The sequence below is a fragment of the Populus trichocarpa genome, chromosome 2 (genome assembly GCF_000002775.5).
Source record: "Populus trichocarpa isolate Nisqually-1 chromosome 2, P.trichocarpa_v4.1, whole genome shotgun sequence".
NCBI lineage: Eukaryota > Viridiplantae > Streptophyta > Magnoliopsida > Malpighiales > Salicaceae > Populus > Populus trichocarpa.
Window position 1 is genome coordinate 9408330 of NC_037286.2, and position 19497 is coordinate 9427826.

A 19497-nucleotide genomic window follows, 5' to 3' on the forward strand; every position below is an offset into this window, starting at 1 on the left:
TGAGTCTTTATAATTCATCATCTCCTTTATCAAAGAGAAAAATATCCCTCACTTGATCAGAGGAAAAAAAATCTCTGACTTGATCAAATGGAAAATATCTCTATATGTCTGGGCTCGATGCTCGACTGAGCCTAGAAAAGCTGGGTCTGACAGATCACTAGACCCATGCATGATTCAGCTTGGCACTTGGCCGAGCCTAGGAGAGTTGGGTTTAACAGATTGCCAAACCCATTTATGATTGAGCTCAGTGCTTGGCCGAGCTCAGAAAAGCTGAGTCTAGCAGATCGTCAAACTCATACATACTTAGGCTCAGCATTTGACCAAACCTAGGAGAAATAGGTCTAGCAGATCGCTATACCCATTCATGTTAGGGCTCAATACTTGGCTGAGCCTAGGAAAGCCGAGTCTATGAGATCGGCAGACCCATACACGATTGGACTCGGTGTTTGGCTGGGTCTAGTAGATCTCCAGATCCATACATGATTGGGCTCAGCTAAGAGAAGCATTAGGTTTGGCAGATCGCCAACCCTATTCGTGCCTAAGGTCAGTGTTTGGCTAAGCCCGTAAGAGCTAGGTCTGGCAAATCATCAGATCTATGCATGATTGGGCCTAACCAAGCTCTTGGCCGAGTTAGGAGCACCAAGTTTGGCAGATCGCCAGCCCCATTTGTGCCCAGGCTCAACGCTTGGCTAAGACCATGAGAGCTAGGTCTGGCAGATCACCAAATTCATACGTGATTGAGCTCAATGCTTGGTCGGGCCTAGGAGGTTGAGTTTAACAGATCACTAGACTCATACATGATTAGACTTCACGCTTGACCGAACCTGAGGATGTTGGATTATTACCTGGTCCCAGGTTCCTCCAAAATGAGAAAGCAAAATAACAACAAAAATAACAACAAAATACATTGATCTATCAACTGGTTTTAAGGATTTCAGGATGGTTTGTGATTTCATTTTAAAATTTTTGAAATTCATCCCAAAAGCTATATAATCCTTAGTTTAAAACAAATGAGTTACTCTTTTTCATATTAAAAAGTTATTAATTTACTAGTAAATTGCTAAACCAATTACTTGAAATTTATATTTATTTTTAATACGATCTAAACTAGTAGCATCAATCTTCTATAACAAGCTTAATATCAACGAAGTATTCATATGATAACAAAAATATATAATTTAAAAATAAAAAATATAATTTGAGTATTGTATTTTTTTCGGCTCTTGTTCTTTTCATCTTATTTATTTATCAAACATGACCCATGCTAATTAATATGTGTTGGGTTTATCTTAAATTATTGGTTTAAATTAAAAAAATAAATGTTCATGTGCTTAATTTATATATAAAAACTTAAAGTTGTTATATTTTAAGACTAAGATTTATTCATGAATGTTGACATTCTTTACATTTTAGTGGTTAGAAAGCTGAGAGAAAAAGTAAGTTTTGGATTATTTTAGTATCTTGGATGAAAAGGTAATTTTAGGTGACATCTTGTATTATTTTATTTTTTTCATAATAAATTTTTCTAATTTTCTTATTTTTAGAGTAAATCTAAATTGCTGAACCACATAAATCATATATATTATATTGTGTAATTAATTATGTTTGGTCTTTTATATATATTTCTACTTAGAAATTAGTTTAAGATCTTAGGGATGTTCCTCCGAAGATAGGTAGGTAGCTTTTAGATAGGTATATAGTGACATGGATGATAATTGCAAGTATAATCATGTTAATGATCTGCGCACGGATATAAATGTCACAGCGAATGAAAATGAAACAACACAGTAATTTTATATAGTTCAGCTATATTTATATTCAGAAGTGAAAATAGTAAATTTTACTTTAAAATCAAAATTAATATAGTTTTGGAAAATCTTCAAACTCAAATCTCAAATATATATATTTTACTCTCATTGTAAAAAAAAATAGATCTAAGCACATATTTATAAAAATATATCTTAGTTTTAATGGATAAAATATAAAGCGGTCTCTGGAAAAAAATATTTTTTCCAGCCCTTTTCTAATTAATATTTATAATTTCAGCAATAAAATAATTGAAACTTTAATTTTTTAAAATAATTGTTTTAATTTAGTTTTTTTTAAATTTTTTTTCTTGCTCCGTCCTGTTCATACTAATAAAATATTTGAACTCAACACAATCAGTTTCTGAAATATGTAAATTTTGTTGGTACATTTTTATTTAAAAAAACGACTCGCTTTTCTTTTTTTCTTGCCAACTTGCATTAGTTAAAGATTCTGAATCTACCAATATAGTATTTAGCCAGATTTTTGAATCTATTGTAATTATCTTTCAAAGAGATGATGATCATACGCCAGTTAATTCATTTATCTTTTCACTTCAATTTCCACCGATCGATGAAGATAATCAAAACACTATAAATCACAGATTCGTGGGTGCTACTGCTTTATTTGTCATCATTACTTGTTGAAAACATTTTGGACATATATGGAAAATTGCTCCTCTGCTCATGTAGCTATCTACAGTTAACGTTGTTTTTTTCTTCGGCATTGGAAAAAAGAGCCCCCATTTGTACGGCCCTATATTGCGATGCAAATCTATACCAAAGTGGTCTGTAAATGGAAAAATTATTTTTAACCATGATATTTTAAATGATTTAAAAATATTAAAAAATAATTAATTTAAAGTAAAAAATAAAAAATATATATAATTTTTCCGAAAATATTTTTAAACTATAAAAATAAACAAGCTATTGGTGACCACCAAAAGCTGGATTCGCTGCCTTTAATTTGCTCTATGCCCTCTGGCGGGAAACCGAAAACGCAGACCTAAAAAATTCTCAATTGAAGTGGGCTTTGTGTTATTGGAGTTTGATTTCCAGACAATTCATAGAGGGTATGAATCTAATAAAAGACAATATGGGAAAGGGACGTTTGGACTTTGTAAGAGGAGAGTCAAAATTTAACTCTTTTGAGTCTGTGCACCAGAAAGAGGTTTTTTTTTTAAAAAAGGAGAAAAAACATCCATGGAGGACTGAAGGAAAGGAGAAAAAAAAGTTAGAACAGTGAGGATCTTTGAGTGCCATCAATTCAATTAATTGTGCTTGGACTGTCATCCATTTACTCTCGAAACAAAATCCCTTTCCCTCAACATTTGCACCCACTTTCCCACGCACGACATGACAATTTTCTCACCATGCGATCATGCACCTCATCTTTCCCCTCTTTTGTTTTTCTTGCTTTGCTCTCTTTCTCGAGAAAAAAGAAAGGAAAAGGAGAAGGGAAAAGCAAAGAGAACTACACTGTACAACTATAAAGTCATGAGCTAAGTATATGTAAAGATGCCCGTCTAGATCTAGTTGGGGAATATATTTCAATCCAAACAATGATGACGTCCCGCTTTCACTTTATTTGGCACCATGTACACTAACATTAAAGGGGGGGCAGTAACGATAGAGCCTCGACAATCCCTTTCTATCAATCTTCAAGCTAAAAAGGTTTCCGAGCAAAACGAAAACTAGAGTATAGAAATGTAAAGTGATTAACAATATAAAGTGGGTGAAGATGACACCCTTCCTTTCTCTATCTAGCATCTTCAATTTGTGATTAACCTGTGATGGTATTTGGTGCCCCATGTCATCACGACTTTTCTCCTGCCGACATGTTTGCCCACGAACGAACCCACCCCTTCTGTGAACATCCGAGCACCGCTACCATTTCTCACTGTCATTCGTGCATGGTTCTTCTAACGGCACGATTGTGGGATCTGAAAGAGGATCAAGGGGAAAAAAATATGAAAAACCACTAAAACGGTACGATTTTCTTTTAATTTTAGAAAAATAGTTTTTTTAAAAAGTACAATTTAAAAGCAAGTGCATATTTAGCTGGTCATTTGACGTCAAACTAATTACAGTAGATTAGTTATACTCATCGATTAATTAATCGAGCAGTATTGGTTTATATGAGCTCTGATAAAAAAAAAAAATCTGACAAACGCTATGTACAACTCCAGATACTATTTTCAATTAAAAATACGTTGAAATTTTGTTTATTTTGAGATTTCTACAATATTCAAACTACTGAAATATCTTGTTAAAATTTCCAACAATGGCTGCGCATGTTGAGACTTGGGGGGGGGGGGGGTTTATTGGATTATTGGATAGTAAATCCATATCTATATCCCATCTTTACGCGATCCACTTGATATGGCCCTTGTATAAATTAATCGCCCAGATAATTGAATTATTGACATTTTACCTTGCGGAGTTAACAAGTGGCACCTTCTTTCTTGAAGCTTTGATCTTGGCTCAAGTAGCTACCTGAGGCCTGACACTTGTTTATTAGAATTTGATGGATGAGTAAATCCATATCTTTATCCCATCTTTACGCGATCCACTTGATATGGCCCTTGTATAAATTAATCGCCCAGATAATTGAATTCTATATTTTTTTCAATTACAATCAAGTTAATATATATATATATATATATATATATATTAACAAAAACTAATACGGCTAGGAAAAATATTCTTCATGTAGATCCTTGAGCATTGTTTACTATAACAATAAAATGATGGATTTTTCTTTCCCAAAAAAATAACTTGAACGAGGCTTGGATTGTTTAGGGGTAATATGCTTTTGTCTTATTTTAGGAGCACGATGAAAGGACTAAACTATCCTTTAATGCAAAAATTTTAAAGATGGAGTTTAGGGGCACTTTAGTCTTTTCACATGAGTTCTTTGAATAATAATCTGATTTTTGAATAAATACAAGATATATTAAAAAAGAGTGAAAGTGACTAGCAAGTGCAACACATATACCAGTAAGTTAAGTGTTTGGAAGTTAGTCTTCAGACGGCGCATACGACAATTTTCAGTAGCTGAAAATCAGATTTCATTGTTTAAGCGTCATGTAGTTCTCTTTCTTTTGGGACAACATGTGGTATTGTTGGGTTGGCAGAGCAACACTAGGGGTTTTGTTTTCTTCCCCTCCAACTTTTCTTTCTCCTCACCTTGAAAATCACACCACCTATGGAAAATTTCAGAATTATTCTCTGATCTATAGGGATATATATCAACTTCGGTCCTTATTCTTTTGATTTTTAATTTTTGTTCTTATTCTTTTTGTAAAATCTTGAATTGTTTTCAATTACATCTTTCAATCTCAATTTGTGATATGTTATTTTATCCAATTTGATTCTCATTCTTTTGATATCTTTTTGGTCTTTTGTTAAAATGGTTGTTCTTTTCAATTTCACCTTCCAATCAAAATTTTATTTTTATTTTTGATTTTGATCCTCATTCTTTTGATTTCTTTTGTCCTTTTGTTCAATTAATTTTTCATTTCAATTTCACACTTCAATAAAAAATAAAACTTATTTTGTGTTTCAATTTTGATTCAAATTATTTTCATTCGCATTTTTTGTTTTTTATCATTTTATGTAATTGAAATTCTTTTTCCAAGCTAATCCTTCAATATTTAATTGGTTGGGAATTACACTTCATGGTTTTTTAGATAGAGAGTTTTTGGTCTAATGCTCCAAGTCATAGGTTTGAAAAGTTAACGCAGGGTTGACATCATTTTTTTTCAAAACTTATTTTCTTTTTAGCTTTGTGATTTTTTATGTTTTTTTTTTCTACCGAGTTATCATGATCTCATGACTTGGATCGTAAGTTTAATGGGTTATCTTGAGTTGGCTCACCCCTAATTTCCCAAGTTATAAGTTTGTCATGCTAACTCGGATTGACTCGAATGATTTTTGTTGTCATTTTTTTTATCCATTTTTGTATATTCATATTTAATAGGCTGAGAATTGAGCTACACTATTTGTCCCTTTTTACAAATTTTTTTTTTCAGGTTATCATTATCGTTTTTTTTCTTGTAATTTGGTTCATTTGTTGTCATTATTTTTTTTATCATTTGACTAAAATAAAACAAATTTATTTAATTCAGTTAGAACTATGACTCGAGTCGCAGATTTTAAAAATATATATATATATATATATATATTTACCCTACCTGAATATCATTTTTTTAACACAAAAAAAAAAAAAATTTCTCCCGGCGGTCCACGTAACCATAAAGATGTATTATGTGCTTGACTACTATTTATATACTAATCAACGGGTCCATGCGTTGTTGTGTTTTCTCTAACAAAATCTGTTTTAATTCATTAACTCGAGTTTTCATTTAAAATCAAATAAAATCAATATTAATTATATAATTTTTAAAAAACATTATATGCTTGTTCACATGCAGGGGCGGAGCAAGAAAAAAAAATCAAGGGGGCCAAATTAAATAACGTTACAGGGGGAATTTTCTTTCTGAGACTTTGTTTCAAGGGAGGGGTTGGAGAAAATTTTCTTTGCAGGGGCCGGGGCCCCTGCCAGCCCCCCTGCCTCCGCCACTGTTTACATGCATATTTTATGTTTAAATTTGATATATTTTATGAATATATCTGACTTTGATTAGAGAAAAAAATAATTAAACATTAAATTAAATATATATTTCACAAAGAAAAAATTGATTAAAAGAGTCCATAATTCATAAAGTAATTACTATAGAAGAAGGCAAAAATCGACATTGAAGGATGTTTCGGGAAAGTATCGACATTAGAATTGATGAGTCTTTCTCCAAATTTACAAAGGTTGATAGTTCAAACTTTCTTTATTTCTTTGTTGCATACTTTCATAATTTTGATTTCTTTTATTCCAAATTTCATTATAGTTTTATGCAGGCAACTAACAAAATTTAGTAACATTTTGTTGGATGAACATATATATGCTGATATAAAAGAGTAAGGAACTAGACTTTTGAGAGATATGGCAAACGATCATGATCAACTTTAGACCAAGAATGCAATAAATTAATATGAAGTAAAAGATTACTCATAATCTACAAACTATACTAGAAACTCAAAATCAAGGACTAATTTGTAAACAACAATCCTGGACTACAAGGAATTATTTGTAAATAGATATATGTACCAGCGGACATGTTGGAAAAGAATTATGCACTCGTGAGCCAAATTAAATATCATTGAAGCAATTGGACGATAGTTCTATGTTAATACATTTAAGCTAGAGGACTCCCCTGAAAAGAAACTTGCACTCAAGTACCAATGCCAATGTTGTTAAATAATTTTTTTAACTACGGGCCTGTGTGAAAAGAAACTTGCACTCGAGAACATGTTGAGTCTCGTGGAAAAAATTCAAGGGACCAGTCAAGGCGTTTGTATTTGAACTAGAGGGCATGTTTTAGAAAATTACACTGAAGACCAGGTTGAATATCTTACAACAAAACCTCGTTTAGTTGTGAAAATATTTGATTTTGTGATGCGATGAGTTTTTTAAAAAAATATTTATTATATGGTAATGAAATTGTTTTTTAAGTAACTAAACGAGGTGTAATTAAAACTTGGTTGAAAATAAATAATTTTGTAGTGTAATTAAAACTTAATATATTTTTCTTGCTTATAACTAGGGATGAAAATTTAATCTGAATCCGACAGATTCAAGCCTAACTTAACCTGAATGAGTGAGTATTTTTTGGAACCGGTGAATAATAAGCAAGGTATAAATATTGTCAAACTCAACCCGAAATCCATTCGAACCTAACTTGAAATATATATTTATATTATATAAATATATTTATGGAATATTTATATTTTCTTTTAATACAATATGATATATACATTCCTTCATATTGACATAAAACACATATATATGAAAAATATTTAACATTTAACATAAAAACACACACACATACATACATACATACATTGACTATTTTGTTTTATTAATAAATAATAATAGGTAATGGACCTAATAGATAATTTATGGATATCTAATTTTTTTATCGATAGATAATGGATAGGGTACCGATATTAAAAAATTTGACTCGCGGATATCTATTGCCATCGCTATTTATAAGTTATAACCTCAAATCAACCTTTCATTGTACCAAAAATGAAAAACCAACTCGATTCAAAAAACATTCTCGAGTCTCTATATATTTTTTCCATTAAAATAAAGGTTTAAAATAACATAATGATAGACGGAACCACCAACACCAAAAATAATTTTTTTTTGATACTGGAATGTAGTCAACCAGCCACTTTCTTTCTCCTTCATAGCCTTTTGCAACTCTCTCTCTTATATCAAACTCATGAACTAAAACATCAACAAAATAAAAGTTTTATATCAAAAAGTAAAAACCTTAAGAAATAGGGATCAAAATGAAAAATAACTTTGGGGACCGAAATACATAAAACATGCCTCGAGTATAGTGAAAAAAGAAAGAAAGAAAAAGAGGTCAAATATTTATATTACGAGAAAGTTAATCAAAATATACGCTCAGATCCAACTTGAAATCAACTTAATGTAAAAATATTAAATTATAAAAAAAAAATTACTGTAACTAGAAAAAAATTAAAGGAGCAATAAAAGAAGACAATGTGCAGTACTATTACAATCTACTCTCTTGTCACTGGAGGCTTACATGGTTGTTAACTTTAGGGCCCGTGAGATTAGTCGAGGTGCGCGCAAGCTGGCCCGGACACCCACGTTAAACTAAAAAAAAAAAATCCACTCTCTTGCTCCTAGTAAAACCAGCAGACCATTTAGTTTCTTTTTAATTTAATTAGCACATGTTACACTGATTCTTTGAGCAAAACTTGTTGATGTGCTAAAAACTATTCTGAATACAATTAATTAATTTTAACACGGTGTAGATATATTGAAAGTGAGTGTTAGTTATGCTGGCATGTAAATCAGACATTGATCTGAGGCTATATTGTAATTTTGTGTGCTTGTGTGTATTGGAAATAAACAGAACATAACTAGTACAGTTGGAGTTGCTTGATTCTTTCTTCACCTGACAACCAATTGATCGGTCGTTTGGAGAGAGACTTCCGTTTCTCCTGTCGAGAGGGACAGAGTCAGACAGAGGGGACTGTTCTCTAAACTGCAACTGAGATTTTAGCGGTCCAAAGCTACGGTTTGTAGCATTGTTTGTGTTGCTCGTGCAATAGCATGGTATACTTTTATCATGGAGTTTAGTGGGGTCCACAAACACGTGCAAATGATGACATTGTCTTCCGCAATGATGCATTCCCACCGCTTCTTCCACTGTCTGGGATCCACTTCTATCATGGAACTCGACTTCGCAACCCCCCCTCTCCATCTTTGACCACCATCACACATCACAACAAAATCCTATCTTGGCTTCTTCCACGAAAATGCTCCGGCAACGTGTGTTCCTCCGGTGACGTGAACCTTCGATCAAATTTCAATAATTGTGTATTACATGCTGGAAGATTAATTGCCCCTCACTTTGTTTGTTGAGAGGTATTGATTCGACGTAGGGAAAGCTCTAAGCCCTGAATTAAATTTGCATTTGTTGAATCAATGCAGGAACTAATCATTATATTTTCTAGCTAGTATTCGAGAAACGAAAAAACAGCTAGCAATTCTCTTCGATGTGATCGCTTTATGGGTTAATTTCTCTACGGATAATGCTTATTGATTTAGTCTTGATGTGTGCATCCAGCCTCATTTAATCTAATTTTGTTGTTTGTAAGAAAAAAATAATGTATTAATTCTGTTTTATAGCCATCTAATTAACCTGCATAGCTAAAAGAATTTGGGATTCTTTATGATATTTTATTATTTATATAAATAGTGAACTATTAATATATTTTGTAATTATTTGAATATCAATATCACACCGTCCGTAGCTAGAGTGGGAGTCTACATTTTCACATTTCTAACATAGAGGTTGTGGTAAAAGAGATTAGGATGACAATATTTTCACAACATGTTACTTGTGGGTTTTTTTTTAAGAAATAAAAAAAGAAGGGTGACTCCAGCCCACACAAATCTGGTCTAGCTACTATGGGTGGGTCAGGCCTAATATATATATATTTTTGTTTTTTTAAAATTTGTTTTACTAAATTATCTTACTTTTTAGTTTGCACATGAATCTTAAATATTATTATAATTTTTTAGTTTAATTATAATTTTTTTCAATTATTATATAGTTGATGTGAAAATAATAAAACTAACACAACATTATTCATGGAAATTCATTTTTTTATTCTTAAAAATTCTAAATAGATTTTGAACATGATTTTATTATATTTATGATTTTTTTAGCTTTTAATAACACAAAATATGGACATACTATTCTGATATATTTTATTAACTTATTTTAACAATCATAAAATGTTTTTTTTAACAGAAACAATAATTTCAATTAAAAATCATGTATTTGCTAAGACAAATAAGAGATACATTAATAAAAAAATTATCTTAATAAAAAATTAAATAATTATATTTTCAGGTTTAATTATAACAATACCAAAAAAATCCCCTAATACTTTTTTTTACATTTAAATTTTTTTTAGCCCCCACGGTATAACGCTCACATTTTCAAGAAGGTTTACGTCTTTAATCAAAGACCCTTAATTTGCTTATAGCCAGGTATGGCACAGAGGTGCCAACTAATTACAAGCAAGCAGCCACTAATTTAGAGTAGAAACAGCTTACCCTTGTGTTTAATAATTAATTATCACTGTCAATTCAAGAGAATGAGAGAGGTCTCAAAGCTTCTGCCCCCCTTTCCACACTTCAAATGCTATTATTCTATAAACAGCTGTGATATGGTACGTTGTGGGTAATTAATTAACCAATTAAATTAAGCAGTCTATTCATGGCATCTGCTGCATGCTTTAGTAATGTAATTGCAAAACAGCTGAGGTCGGGTTCAAGGGCATGACTCCCTGTCTCTAACTAGACTGGGATTTGAGAGGTAAATATTTTATGTTGTCGTGATTGAAGGTGGTGGTGCTGGTTTGATCAAGTTACGGGATATTGTACGTTAGGCCAAAAACCTGGAATCAAGCTCATAGGTTAATTATATGTCAACATTTGATATCATTACCCCACGTATTGTCGTCAAGCTAGAATGACACCTGGCCAATAAAATTTAACCTCAAAGAGATCGCTTTTGGAAGCGAGCTTCCTCTTTCTAGAGTTACTAGCTATGATGGCTTTTCACTTTGCAACTTTTTGCTTCACAATGCAACTTAATTCGAAGAGGTAATTCCCAAAAGAATCACCCATGAGGCATTCAAGTTTTAACTTTTTTAACCTTTACGTGTTGTTCTCTTTGGAATAGCAGCAAGCATATTGTAGAGGTCGTGGATGCTAAACATAGAGATTAATTGCTATCTGGTTTAAGTAGTAAAGTATAGCGTGCTAGTTATTTGAACAAAAAACAAAAATATTTTTTAAAATCTAATTCTATTAACACATATGAATTAAAGTGGGGACAATTGAGAGAAGCGAAGCATATTTTCATGCTTAAGTTTTAATGAAAAATTAGAAGGGTTTTCTAGTTTAAAAAAACAACAAAAATGAAGTGGCTTTGACCGATTGCCATATTAAGTGTTCGAATTTTCCAGATTTAGTAGTTTCAAATTTTGATGAATTGATTGAGATAGAATGTGATATTTATAGTGTAAGAATTTGAAGTTTATTGTTCCAATAGAAAAGACTCGAGTAATTCTATAATGAAAAGTGAAGCGATACTAGATTGAAGTGCTATAAAGAGTTTTATGTTATTTTTAAACTCTAAAGAAATGAAAACTCTACCTAATAAGAAAATAATTTGTGTTATATTTTGATTATGAGGTGCTAAATTATTATATAGCTAGAAATGAATCAATAATTATATGCATATATATAAAATGAGTAACTTATTTATAATAGTTTTCAATCTGAATTAAATATAAGGCTAAGTTCATAATAGAGTTATTGATATTTAAATAAAAAAACTGTTTATAATAGAGTTGTTGAAATTTTAAATAAAAGAACTGACTTATTGGTCACTTTGAGAGGAGAGATCATTAGATTTTATAGTTTTAAAAAATATGGATATTACAAGAATTTCGGTGAGTTATAAGAGAAGAAAAGTGTTAAAACCTGATTATTTATGACTTTCTTATTCATAATGGTTTTTTTTAGAGTATTTGACAGTGTGGTTACGGTTACTTTTCAAATAATTTTTCGTGTATGCCAATGATTTTTTTTTAAAAAAATTATTTTTGACATCAGCACATCAAAATGATCTAAAACATACAAAACATATTAAATTTTAGCAAAAAAAAAATTAAATATTTTGAAAACACGGTACGGAATGCGGTTTGCACCGCATTCCCATACAGTTTCTTTATAAGAGGTGATTAGCTTTATATTTCTCTTTTTTATTATGAAAGAAGTTGATTCAAGATTTATGTGAAGAAAGCTTAGTTAGTATTAGTAGAGGGTACTGACATGGAATTTCTGGTGAATATATTTATGAATCAGTTAGACAAGACAAAGCTCGAAAATAATTCTAGACACACCAAACGACATGTTTAACAAAAATAACAATAATTTTCAGTTTAACTATTAGACTATGCTCAACCTTTTTAATTTTTTAAAAAAAATCTCTTTCACTACTTTTCTTGTTTTATATAATTCAAGAATTGGTTGCTATACGAAGATCCAAGTTGTTGATGATAAAAAGAAAGGAAAGAAAAGAAATCCAAGTTGTCGGTTCTTTAAATTGTGCAAGGAAAGCAAGAGCAGATAAGCTTAAATGTTAAGAGGAAAGCCAAAGGTCTGCATGTCGTCTGTGTATAAACCCGTCAAGAGTTTAGAATGAGTTGTTCAGCAACCCAAATCCATATGTCAGGCCAAAAACATTGTTAGCTGAAGGATCTTATTGTACTACATTGCAAATATGTGGTCGAGAGAGAGAGGTTCACATCAACTCGGTCGCCAAATCTTTATCTTAGAAGCCTTTGTTTACCGGAAAAAACAAAATATAGTGAATTTTGTCCATAGGTAAAAATCATATGGATAATATAGCCAGCTAGATGCATGAAAGTTACACTAGAGTCATAGCCTGAAGAATTTTTGTTACATTAGTTAATCAAATGTACTCGTAATGTTTTTAACAGCTTATTAATTTAACATGTTTTTTAAAATCCTTTTTAAAATTTGTTTTATATAAAAAGAATATTAAATTAATATTTTTCACTGTTATCACGTGGAAAATGGCTTTATCCCTCATTTTAAACATGTTTTTTAATATGCTTTTTAAATTAGTTTTTTATTAAAAAAATATTAAATTGATTTTTTAAGATGTTTTTTGATTTGTTAATATAAAAAATATATTTTAATACATTTTTATTTCACATTAATATCCCCCACAAAATCTGTGAAAATTAATAATGGACGACTCCCCAACCAAGTCAAGACACGAGGTCTCTCCACACAATTACTGGAAACAAATTTAATGCGTTTAGGACATGTATTTGAAGTGCAATCGCTTCCAAGAACGTAACCTTGTCCATAAGAGGAAAAACATGCTCAGCTCAGTCGAGATTCCTATAAATAGTCAATGAACTCTGGTCTGTCCACATTGGCACCCTTAATTACTAAACCACTAGAGAAAGTTACAGCCACACAAGGGCAATCATATATATATAATAATTAAGAACATAAATTTACCATTTGGCAAATGTTTTTTTATAGTGATTGATGATAATCCAGATTAATCAAGCACGTCTGCTGTTAATGTCTCCCAATTCATTTACCAAATCACACGTGCTACGCAGAATCACTTATTGACAGTCCAAAGTGCATGATGGCCGTGATTGCAGTCAGTGAGATCCTTCTGCGATGCTCTAGTTTCACTCAACAACTAATTATAACGCACAGAATCAGAATTATTATTCACCCCAATGTTATAATACGTACTTATCATCAACTAATCAGTGGTTTATGAGATAATACATTATATAGTTAGTGTAATAAGACACGATAAGGTACTGCCATAGAATTAAGAAAAAGGGGAATAAGAGGTGGGGTTCGGAGGTTTTTATAATTTAGAGAGGTTATTCTACGTGGGAAACTGGAGCTAGCTACAGCTCTCGAAGAAGAGGAGTTGGATTTGGATATGGTATGCTGCTACTACATTCAAATAGATATATTGTGATTATATATGCTTTGTTTTTTCAACATTCTCTACCACTTCGAGACGACGGCATTCACTCGCTGGCTTCTCTCAGTCACCAATATTTTTCCGTATCCTGAAAAGCAAAGAAGTTCCATTTTCAAGTTTTGGGATTGGAGGAATCTTTTTCATTCTCTCCCTCTCTACTTTATACTATAATAACAAAAAAAAAAGCTTGAGAGAGAACCGAAGAGGCCACCGAAAAACATGGGACACCTTATCATGAAAGCAAGAAAAAAAACGACCCGATTAGACGGGCCAACCCACACGCATATACACACAGTTACTCACACACCCACACGCTCGATCGATCACACATGGTCTCTCTCCCTCTGTGTTAAATTTGTGTGTGCCTCGTTCTTTCTTTTAAAAATGGAAATCATAAGTCAACCTCCCCTAATGATTTGGTCTTGGGTTCTTCTAAGCACCACCTCATATCCCACTTTCTTTAGCATCCTCTATATAATTACCACTCCCTATCATTCAGTCCTTCGCCATGGGAAGCATGAAGGTGCATCAGTTGGCACGTGGATTTTGGGAGCACGAACCCTTTCTTACGCTGGGTTTCAAGCGTTTACGCCCTCTCGCTCCCAAGCTGGCCAACACAGATCATAGTGCTGCCTCTTTCGATCTCAAGAGCTTCATTAGACCCGACAGTGGCCCTAGAAATCTTGCCTCTTCTGACGAGAAGAAAGATTCCCCTCAGGTACTGATCATTCTTATCTAGCTAATACTATCTTTTTTTAATTACTTCTGCTTGGATTGATCTGTGCTATCTTAATTACTCCAGACATCGAATTAAATTACACTACACATATACCGTAACATATGGATAGTAGCGGCACATGAATTTTCAAAGAAAAACGACAAAAAAGAAAAGAAAAGATAACTAGAAAAGCATTTTTAGGTCAAGCACGGTGGTTTTCTTACCTAAATATTAAAAATTCGGATGCATATAGGGGGAGACGCACCCGGGAGGGACACGTTGGAACCCAACGCAAGAGCAGATAGGTATACTAGAGATGTTGTATAGGGGAGGAATGAGAACTCCTAATGGGCAACAAATAGAAGATATCACTGCACAACTAAGCAGATACGGCAAGATTGAAGGGAAGAATGTTTTTTACTGGTTCCAAAATCACAAAGCCCGCGAGAGGCAAAAACAGAAGAGGAACAGCCTTGGTTTAAGCCATAGTCCGAGAACCCCATCTCCCGTTACCATTATATCTTTGGATACTAGGGTATGTCTCAGCAGCCATAAAGACTTAATTCTTAATTTATTCACGCTGATAAACGAAGCTTTGAATGTTTTGCTTAGTTTATATTTAATACTCTTATTTTTGTACAGGGAGAGGTGGAGGGAGAGGAGGATAGTCCATACAAAAGAAAGTGTAGGAGCTGGACCTTTGAGTGCTTGGAATTAGAGGACAGCAGGTCATGTAGAGAGAAGGGAGATAGAACTCTCGAGCTTTTCCCATTGCACCCGGAAGGCAGATGAAGGGGTTGTAAAGAAATAAATAAATAAATCCCATTCAACTTTGTTAATTTCATTGTGATGATCTGCCTTGACGTGCTTTTCTTTCTTTAGTTTCTTTCTTTGTTTCGAGAAAGAAGAAAGGCATTGTCTCTTTGTACTCTATTTTCTGACTTGGAACCAAAGCTCCTTGTCACTCTTTATTCGGTCTCTTCTTGTAGATGTGTGTGATCGTTTCGACTAGCTAGGGAAACCTTGCTGAGAAAAGATTTTAGGTTAAAAGGAGGAACCTGTGGACACTGAAGTCCACGCACCTAGTTCCAATCTTTTAAGCCTGCTAGCTGCTTCATATTTTCGAGTTTCAATTTTCAAATCGGAAAAGAGATGTGTCCTCTGCCACCGATACCGAGAAAAAAAAATGATATGTTGCACTACTTAGAAGACTTTCATAAAGTAGCGTATCAACTATCAGGAGTCATGAAAGTTTTATCTTTATTTTGCTGACAGTGATTGACATGCATTTTCCCAAGAAAAAAAATATCAGTCACTGTTATGTGGGGCTCCTCATCAACCATGCCAAGGATATTATTGCTTCTTTTTTTTTTTTGGTGAAAGAGATATCATTGATTAAGGGGGGAAAAAACCAAACCATGCCAAAAATATGTGGAGGGAAAGATGATCACTGCTGTATATAAAATGTGAACGAGTGAGAGTAGTTAATTTCTCTTTAATAGAAGGGGTCCTCATCAGGAGATCCCCAATGGCTAAAAATTGGTATTTTTCTAGTTTCAATTTCGGAGAGAAATGAGATAGGAAGAAAAAAAAAAAGTAGCGTTACTCTTATGCATATGGAAGAATACTGCTAGATATATATATATTATAAGAAAAACAATACTGACTAAATTCTTACTTCATCCAAATTAGAGCATGACAGACGAAAAATAAGTATTATCTTCCACCAAATGCTAATGCCATCTCTGAGTATTTATCGCAAGTGCAATATCCTTAATTTAGTAAAAATATGGGTAATTGGGAAAAATCCATAAAAACAAATTGTCAAAATTACACAGTATATATCATTGATAAAAACATAGGTTCTCAAGTCTTGAGGTTAAAATTACAACCCTAGTGCTATAAAGGAATAGAGAGAGTCTTTGATATTTTATAAAAGTCTGAATAATAGTTTGAATCTTTAAATAAAGATAAATTAGACATTTTTATTTATATTAATTCTAGATCTAAAAATTTTTATAGTAAAAAGATTTACATTTAAAACTTAACTAATAACTAATAGGATCCATATAGCATTATGAATCCTAACTAGTAAAATCATAATTAAATTGAAATTTTTAGTCTAAATAAGAAAAAAAAATCTAAATACAATAATATAAATAAAGATAGTCTCACATATTAACTTTCAACCATTATTTGAAGGTTTTCACGGTCTTCGATGATCATGAAATTTTAACTTTAAAGGAAAAGAGCCTTTAGCATCTTCAGTCAAAGTTCCAACCCAATCAAATGATTGAATAAAAAAGTATGTTTATTTTATTAAATTACACCTTAAACTCCTCTCAAACTCCTCAAAACCTAAAAAGTCTTGGTGTAAAATTGAACTTCTAAAAGACTCGCCTTTAGTTAACAGTTAGAAATTGAACTCGATCACTTCAAATTAATAGATACTTCAAATATAAAATTGTAACCAACCTATTCACAAAGTAAAATATCTTTGCCCTACAAATTTCAAATTTTAATTTATGGTGTGTATATGCTAAAGAAAAATATATATTTAATTTTATACTTTCTATTTTTATGAAGTCCACTTGTAGTTTGTACCACATTCTTTTACTTTAAACTTGAGTTCATCATCATTTATGACCTCCAATACTTTAACCATTATATGCAATGGAATGCCAAGATAATCTTCCATAGTATCTGATGTAGCTAGGCTTGCGATAACAGATGATTTTGGGTAGTCAAGTGTGAGTCTGCCACAACTAGATGAGGATCTGTCTAGATAGATTATGAGGATGATTTAGCAGATGCATTTATGAACCAGTGAGATAGGTTTAATCTCGAGAAGATGTTTGGTCACTCCAGATTAAAATAATGGCTCAAAAAGACCAGAACTTTTAATCCGACCGTTGGATCGCGCTCAAAGTTTTACAGGAATTTTCAGATGCTGTTTTCCATAGAGTATTTACTCTAAACTTAACATATACATCAATTTAATTAAATTTCATGAGATGAAAATTATGAATTCCACCTAGCACAAAAAAAAAACTATGCAATTTCAACTACAAAATCACTACGACAATGGTATATCTTACACTCATGTACTATATCAAACCTTAATAGTTTCACTTCTTTTGAATTATTCCTTTTCAATTACAAGCTTCGTCGTTATGATTAAAATTATCTAACACAGTTTCCATTATTATGCCCGCCTAAATATCAAATAATTATCTGTTGCCAACATGACTAACTTATTTTTACACCATTAGTCTTCGCTAGTATGACTAACTTAATTTTAAATGTTTATTCTCTGCTAGTATGGTTGACTTAAACATATATATATATATATAATTAGTCTTCATCCATACAGTTGATTTTAACACATAAATAATCAGTCGTTGTCTAAGCTGTTGACTTTAACATATAATGATTATCAAACAACCAACTTTAATATATAATGATTAGTTTTCTTCTAAATGGCCAACCTTAACATATAATGATTAGTTCACGTCCAAATAGTTGACTTTCTTTTAACACAATTTTATTTTTTTAATTTTATCTCAAAACTCATTTCACTTGTGTAAAGAAATTTTAATAAGAATATATCTTTAAATAAAAAAATTAAGGTGACGAACACCTACCTAACTCTCCAGTAGTACGAGCTCCCTTAACTGTAGTCCAATCTTGAATGTTCCTTCTGATTTGTAAAGAAACATCCTCAATTAGTACCCAATTCATTCCAACCCATTATTCATACTTATTCAAACACATCATTATTCATTTCATATTACTAATTTGTATTTCAAATATAATTTCACAATTTCTTCCATATTTCCAATTTGCATTTGGCATATAATCTCCTTTTTTTACTAACATTTTGCATCCAACATATATATTTTCTATTTTCTTATTTTTTCAAATCATCAGTCAAGACACGATATATATAACTATTTAAATTATAATTCCCAATCAATTTCTAACATCAGCACATCATTTAAAACCCTAAACATTCATGTAATCTATTAATTCTTATACTTATATCTTTCCACATTTCTAAACATAACCCAATATCTTTGTGTTTTATCTCACATGAATTATAACCATGATTAAATACAATTTCATCATCATGTCAGTTAAGTTTAAGTACAATAACATCATTTAAAACAAAATATTTACACAACTTAGTCAACTTTCTAACGAATTCATCATTCCATTATATGACCATAATAAATACATTTTTAGCAATCCACATTACATTGTTCTTTATCAAGCTTAAACATTCTTAGCTTCATTAATACATGAAAATATCACACAATTTAATCAAAAATTTAAATTCTTCTCATATACCTAATCATGGCTAGCCACTTACGGTTTTTATTTTCTTAAATTTGTTTTAAATTTCTCACATTAGACCTTTATCCATGTGTTCACAACCCTAATTTGCTATAAATTTACACAATTTGACATTTTCATTAAAGTTTATATAAACCTTAAAAATTCAAAAATCAGGGATTTTCAATCTTGTATCATAATTCAAGAAAATAAGTGCATTTATTGTAAAATAAGCATCTTACCATTACCAAATAACCCAACTAAATGAATATTTTGCAATAATTCTCAGGGATCCCTCTTCCTCTTCCAATTTGTACATTTCCTCTCTCCAATTCCCTTAGTTCCCAATTGCTTTTTTTTTTCTAATTTGATTTAATTAGTTTAGTAAGAATCACTTACTTATCACTTT

General features: G+C 31.7%; 1 protein-coding gene across 1 annotated transcript; it reads left to right on the forward strand.

Moving 5' to 3' along the window:
- The first annotated feature begins 14424 nt into the window (after positions 1–14424).
- LOC7462868 (WUSCHEL-related homeobox 4) lies at positions 14425–15724 on the forward strand. Its single transcript, XM_002301134.3, has 3 exons — positions 14425–14753; positions 15007–15288; positions 15396–15724. Exons 1-3 carry the CDS (start codon positions 14544–14546, stop codon positions 15543–15545), a joined length of 642 nt encoding a protein of 213 aa, XP_002301170.1. The 5' UTR covers positions 14425–14543; the 3' UTR covers positions 15546–15724.
- The last annotated feature ends 3773 nt before the right edge of the window (positions 15725–19497 follow it).

Excerpts from the sequence above, each read along its gene's own strand:
- LOC7462868 (XM_002301134.3), top strand. The coding sequence starts at position 14,544 with ATGGGAAGCATGAAGGTGCATCAGTTGGCACGTGGATTTTGGGAGCAC. Across the intron at positions 14,754-15,006 it reads AGAAGAAAGATTCCCCTCAG|GGGGAGACGCACCCGGGAGG; the intron begins GTACTGATCATT and ends GGATGCATATAG. Across the intron at positions 15,289-15,395 it reads TTATATCTTTGGATACTAGG|GGAGAGGTGGAGGGAGAGGA; the intron begins GTATGTCTCAGC and ends ATTTTTGTACAG.